Source organism: Atheta coriaria, unplaced genomic scaffold (assembly GCF_025399875.1).
Source record: "Atheta coriaria isolate IRGN ID8LTWV9N9 unplaced genomic scaffold, Caltech_Dcor_3.1 hic_scaffold_1_pilon, whole genome shotgun sequence".
NCBI classification, from domain to species: domain Eukaryota; kingdom Metazoa; phylum Arthropoda; class Insecta; order Coleoptera; family Staphylinidae; genus Dalotia; species Dalotia coriaria.
In genome coordinates this window covers 6,964,517-6,970,904 of record NW_027045443.1, presented here as the reverse complement: position 1 = coordinate 6,970,904, position 6,388 = coordinate 6,964,517, and the positions used below count along the sequence as shown (strand labels likewise).

Genomic DNA, 6,388 nt, shown 5'->3' with positions numbered 1-6,388 from the left:
GCGGCACACATAAGTTCTGCGGCCCCGATCGTATCCTGCCGGCGTCGCCGAAGCATGCCGGACGGCGGCGGTGGCGGCACGAGCGCGCCGGAGGCTGGAGGCTGGATGCGCGCGCCCCGCACGCGTCCTCTCACGCCGACGTGGCCATGCTGCATCCCGCATGCGGCGCCGGCACGCGCTCGCGCTTATTCGCAGCGCCACCACCGCCGCTTGCCCCCATAAGCGAGCCCTTGCTGCCGCTACCACCGTGCCACGATGGACCGAAATACATCACACCGGCTGGGATCGTTGCCATGCCAACGTCCCGGTTTATCGTCCGTAGCTTTCGTCTTGCTGGTCCTTTGCGCCCGCTTGCTGAGGCTGTCGAGGCTGTGAGCAGACCACCCTGCTCACCCTGTCGCTTGAACTGCGTGTTTCGCGGGGATGCGTTTACGCCAGCGTCGCATTATCTGTTCCACCAAATTCGCACGCATCTCTGGCACTGTTTATTCATATCGAATAATGGCTGGGAGGTGCGGTGCGCGCAGTTTGGCAAATTCGGGGTTGTCACATTCGGCTATTTATAGACACGGTTTCGAGCGAGAGGTGTCTCTATGCGTGTTGGCTATTTTATGCCACCCTCGTCATAATACATTTACACGCGCTGAAAGTAATAGGTTTAATCAAAGGGTGCAATCAAACGTCGATTGTTTCACTGGGTCAAGGGGTCATCGGGTCATTGTTACCTTATCACGGTTTGTCGACCTACAGTCCATTCGTAAAATACAACCGCATTTATTCCGGTCTTCAATTATAAACGTCATGAAATTATGTACTATAATTGTTTTCAGATTTACTGCGCGAAAAGAAACACAACAAATCGCGACGTGGTCCAAAGATCTGGGACCAGTGGGGAAAATGGTCGCCGTGCTCCGTCACATGCGGTGTTGGCAAGATTGTCAGATGGAGGCATTGCGTGGCAGGCGGCTGCGCTCACGGCGAAAAGGAGGCGCAGATAAAAGTTGCACATTACCTGCGTGCTGAAAGTTTAATACCGCAATAACTTTTCGTAATCATTCTACACTAATGTGCCTATTTGTACTGCTCCTTTTTTGTTTTATAAAACTTCATTTCATCTAATATGAATATTTATATACATTTTCTGTGTTTTTATTGCGTCACATCAAATTTATATCAATTTGAATCCAAATATTATTACTATATATCTAAACCTCTGGGGTAGTGCTTGGAGCTGCACTAGTGGAATGCGATGGATGACTTGAACAATCACAGCTAGTTCGTCCTTCTCCAACACAAGCAGCATAAGCAACAATATGCGGAATCAAATTTTGCTCAATAACACCCGTGCATAAATGGGCCCATGGGCCTTTGCAGAATACTGCAACATCATCACCAGCGTGAGTTTCCATGAATGTGGGAACATAGGACGGATACATATAATCCTTGTCACCTATAAATACATGTATATTAACACCGTGTTGGTGGCGCAGTGAAACTACTTACTCAAGTCGTCATTTGTCAAGTCGTAGCGGTCGCCGGTGACAGGATCTTGTTTAAAAGCTGCGGGGCCATTTGCGTAGCTGAGAGATGCGTAAGGTTTACCATCATCTCCAACATCGCCAAAACCAAACACGTCATGTCCTCTATGCTGGTAACCATTTAGAGTCATTGTATGTGAATGATCGGAAGTTACCACAATCAAAGTGTCTTCCGAATCGGTAAGCTCTAGGGCTTTTTCAACCGCTTTGGCGAACTCAGCAGTCTCATCCAGAGCCTTCACAGCTGTGGTCATATGATGCGCAGTATCAATGTGACCATTTTCAACAAACAGGAAGTATCCGTTTGCGTTGTCAAGAACTTTAATTGCAGCCTCGGTCATTTCAGCCAAGCTAGGTTGGCTTGCTGGTTTGTCCAAGTTATGCTGTAAGTGGCTGTACCCAAATAATCCCATGAGGTACTCTGTGTTGGAAGTATCCACAGCGTCCAACCCAACCTTGTTACTAACAAACACACCATCTCCCGACTTTTGGGCCAACCATTCATTTACCAAATTTCTACCATCAGAACGTTGACCAGGACTACCAGAAATATCGTTGACATTGTTTGGAACAAACTTGCCTCTACCGCCACCCATGATGACACTCATTCCTTGTCCAGCGGCGTTATCGATTAATTGTGAAGCGATGTCGGGACATATGTTGGGATCCTCTCCGGCTAACAGAATGTCGGTGTCGCTTTCCCAGTCACGATGAGAGGAATGAGCGTATAAGGGTCCTGGCGATGCGTGCGTCACGCGGCTGGTGGTAATTAGGCCAGATTTTCTTCCCGCAAGCTGGAACCAGCGCGCTACAGAGTTAACATGGTTTGCAGGATCAGCAGATGCCAAACAGTCACCGTACCCCACATATCCGTTGACACCTTCCGTTCCTAGATTTGCTTTCACACCACTAAGATATGCTGTTGCTGTGCAGGCAGAATCCGGGACTTGGTAATCCAGGCAATAAGTCTAGTAAAACAGAAAATTTTAATATGCTACAAAGTTGAGATTGAAGCAGTTCTAGATCATTACTTTAGCTAAGCCCACATATGGGAACTCTTCAAAAGAAAGAACGGTCTCCTCTCCAGGCATTCGATTTTGTTGTCCAACGTATAAACGGGTAGCGGCCAATGTGGAAATGGACAAGCCGTCTCCAAGGAAGAAAATTACATTTTAGCCATATCTGAGAAATACATGCAGGTTTAGAACGTAATTCAAATTGGAAACTAAGAATTATTTACTTTTATTCAGACGCTTTCCGAGTTTTGAAGCTAAAGTGCTTTGTGCCATATCAACCCAGTATGAAGTTTCATTTTCCCTTGGATCAGCTAGAATTGGTGGTCCTGGTAAGGTGGAACGCTGATTGCCACTACGACCTCCTTTATTGATTGCATCTACATTTGAAATATAAAATAAATATAAATTCGTATTATTGTATTTGCACCCCTACCAAAATTGTGCTCTAATTCAGAGGCGAGGGCATAACCCAACAAAGCGACAAACACCAATAACTTCATGATGTTAATTAGCTCTACCATCAAAACCTGCAGCTTAAATAGGTATTCAATTCTCGTTGAAAATTTCCAGCTGTTACTGAACATAATCTGAGAGATTTTCTTGATACCCAACCTAATTATGAGCATATTTAATTAATATGGATCTGAAGATGGAATCTATGTCAACTTTTAATTAAAAGATTAATTCATTATTTAAGTGTAGAATTTATATTTTCAACAATTTTTATAAGGAATATACTTAACAGATTATATAAAAACATAATCGCTTGCTTATGATATAACAAAACTTAATCCAAAATTACATAGAATCACATGTTACTTGTTGGTATGTACAACTAAATCTCTCTACACGTCATCGCAAACAGTGATACCATCACCGACGCATGAAGCGTAAGCCATGATATGCGGAATGACATTTTCTTCAATCACACCTTTGAACAGGTGCGACCAGGGACCGCTGGCAAAGATGCCTACATCATCTCCACCATGAGTTTCGGAACCCAGGGTGCGGTTGCAGGGAATCTATAGTCAAGACCATCTAGAACAAAACAATCAAAATGTATATTTAATCATTCGTTAATTATACAAATGAAACTTACGAGTATCATCAGATCCTATGTCGTGTCTATGGCCATTCTCTTCTGGGCGGAATCCTGGACCATTAGCGTAGGTCAATGTAGAGTATGGCAAATCATCATCGGCATTACCAGCAGCTGCAAAGATGTCATTGCCTCTATTGGCGTATCCACTGTAAGACATGGTATGAGCATGATCTGCAGTAACCACAATCAAAGTATCATCGCTGTTGGTCAACTCAACAGCCCTCTTGATAGCTTTGGAAAATTCGGAAGTCTCATCTAAAGCCTTCAACGCCATGGTGTCGTGGTGCCCGTGGTCGATACGACCACCTTCCGCAAGCAAAAGAATCCTTCATTGCCTTTGGACAAGACTTTGATAGCAGCTTCCACCATCTCAGTAAAGAAGGATCTTCTTCATCACGCTCCAAATTATAATTACAGTGCGATGATTCGAACAAGCCTAACAGGTAATCAGTATCTGGATTCACATCCAACAGTTCACTACGACTCCAGATGTACTGGCTGTTCAAATTAGCTTTGGCTTCTTTCCATTCTTCAATTAGATTGACACCATCACGACGCTCGCCTTTATCTCCTTCTTCATCTTTGACATCCTTAGGCAAAAACTTTTGTCTGCCGCCCCCAAGGATAACGTTGAAATTCTTACCAGTATCACCTCTTATCAGTTGTTCAGCAATGTCATCAACCAGAGTTGGATCAACGCCATCCTTAGAGATATCATGATCAGATTCCCAGTTACGATTAGCAGTGCTAGCGTAAGATCCAGTTGGTGTGGCATGAGTGATTCTGGTGGTGGTAATCACACCAGTGCGTTTGTTCTTTAATTGGGACCAACGGGCAATGGAAGGGACTTGATTACTTTTATTCTGGCTCTGCTCCCAGTCATCTAGGGGCACGTTGCCGTTTACACCAATAGTACCAATGTTGGCTTTGACACCGCAGAGATAAGCAGTGGCCGAGCAGGCGGAATCAGCAACTTGGGAATCCACACAGTAGGTCTTTAATAGTACATAGAAGGTAAAGTGATAAACGTATGTAAAGAGCAATAAATTTACGAACCTTGGATAATCCTGTGTTTGGGAAGTCCTCAAAAGACAGAACGGTTTCTTCTCCAGAGTTTCCAGTCAATTGTCCAACGTAAACACGAGCGGCTGCCAAGGTTGGAATTGACATACCATCACCCAGGAAAAGGATCACATTTTTGGCTTTGTCTAGAAATCACAGCGTTAATTGTTGTTTAGTAGGTTTTAAACAATATTATTACTCGTGTTGAGCTTCTGTTGCAACTTCTCATTTAAAGTAGACTGGGCCTTTTGATTCCAATAGTCAGTAGTTTGTTCAAAGTCTCTCTCAGGCCTCGCTTTACGTTTTGTCCTTCCAAATGCACTTGAATGCATATAGTCGGCTATAAATTAAAAAATATAATAATAATAAAAGTATTTTTAAGGTATCTACATGAAAAGAATAAACATGCATGAAAATATATCTTTCAATAATTGTTTTCATTAAAGAACTGTTAAAAATAAAGTGCATTGGATGAATGCCACAGGCTTACAAACATCCGATTCCAATTAAGCATGACAAAGATGTAACGGAATACTTTCTCACACCTCCACTCGCTCCACAAATAGTTAAATGGTCTTCATTTAAAATTGACTTACCAGATTGAGTAGTGGGTAGTCGTGGCTTCGCATCAATAACAGCGAAGACTAGTACTAATGCGCAGCACACAATAGTCACCTTCATTTTGAGTATGATAACCGAATAATTAATTCCGAATGTCACTAGTACTTAACTTTACTATGTACACCTGATGTCAATTTGACAGTTCGACTTCTGTTACTTATTTTGTGCGCCTTTTATACATGTCTAATTTTACATCGCGCGTGTTTACACTTTTATGCACTTCAATTGCGTCCCTACCACCCGCGCAATAATTTCAATTTGAAGCGACTTTGAAGTGACGACTTGATTTCACGCCGATTATTTTCACTCGTGCAATATTGATAATCTTAATTGTTTTCCAATTCTCAAATTAGTGATTATCATTTTTAACAATGTATGCAACTGATTGATCTATTAAATTGAAATCGGATTATCATTTTATCAACCTATCAATCAACTTTCTACAATCGACGATTGCTCAATACTCATTTCAAACAAATGATAAAATTTTCTTTTGATTTGAAATTTCACATTTGCGGCGGATGTCACATACTCCAATTTATTTTTATTACCAAGATCATCCTATGCGCGTTCAAAGTTCAAGTGTATGAGTATCAATAAATCTAGTATAAAGCACAAAAAGGAGGAAATCCTTTACAAATTGAGAACATTTATAATTACCTCAAGTGGCCATTCTGGTGGAGCGAAAACGTGATAATAGCTACAATTAAAACGTGCGACTAATCTTTATCCACCACAATTTACTTATTTATTCCATTGAATGGCGAATGAGTTCGCCGACAGCATGAATAAATCCTTAATCAGTTATTCAACCTTGCTGGCGCGCCCTTGTTCTTGCGCCTGTAAATGTTGTACTTGTACGTAAATCACGATTCAGTTCATTGTTTATTATTTACGCAGTAGCGTGTAACATCGAGCACATTGATAAAACAGCGTGCGCTGACTTTGCGGATAACTGGATGATAAATGCAATGCGCTCAATTATTGATTGGTTTAACAATAAACGATTTTAATGTTCACGCTTGGAAAATGTTTTCTGCATGCACCAC

General features: G+C 42.2%; 2 protein-coding genes and 1 long non-coding RNA gene across 3 annotated transcripts; all 3 read right to left on the bottom strand.

The window, feature by feature from the left end:
- Positions 1 to 1,013: 1,013 nt before the first annotated feature.
- On the bottom strand, positions 1,014 to 2,706 carry LOC135791553 (membrane-bound alkaline phosphatase-like). Its single transcript, XM_065301988.1, has 3 exons — positions 2,570 to 2,706; positions 1,504 to 2,506; positions 1,014 to 1,450 (listed from the first exon to the last, which is right to left on the bottom strand). The coding sequence occupies exons 1-3, from the start codon at positions 2,627 to 2,629 to the stop codon at positions 1,206 to 1,208; spliced, it is 1,308 nt and encodes a 435-aa protein (XP_065158060.1). The 5' UTR covers positions 2,630 to 2,706; the 3' UTR covers positions 1,014 to 1,205.
- A 2-nt stretch (positions 2,707 to 2,708) lies between these two features.
- LOC135791561 (uncharacterized) lies at positions 2,709 to 3,055 on the bottom strand. Its single transcript, XR_010548053.1, has 3 exons — positions 2,988 to 3,055; positions 2,779 to 2,931; positions 2,709 to 2,720 (listed from the first exon to the last, which is right to left on the bottom strand). It is a non-coding gene; the product is annotated as an uncharacterized lncRNA (long non-coding RNA).
- A 183-nt stretch (positions 3,056 to 3,238) lies between these two features.
- On the bottom strand, positions 3,239 to 5,574 carry LOC135794156 (membrane-bound alkaline phosphatase-like). Its single transcript, XM_065305331.1, is given in 8 exon segments — positions 3,239 to 3,557; positions 3,560 to 3,592; positions 3,654 to 3,974; positions 3,977 to 4,033; positions 4,036 to 4,651; positions 4,713 to 4,864; positions 4,918 to 5,058; positions 5,315 to 5,574. Coding segments are annotated over 8 exon segments (1,563 nt in total). The 5' UTR covers positions 5,400 to 5,574; the 3' UTR covers positions 3,239 to 3,399.
- Between the last annotated feature and the right edge of the window lie 814 nt (positions 5,575 to 6,388).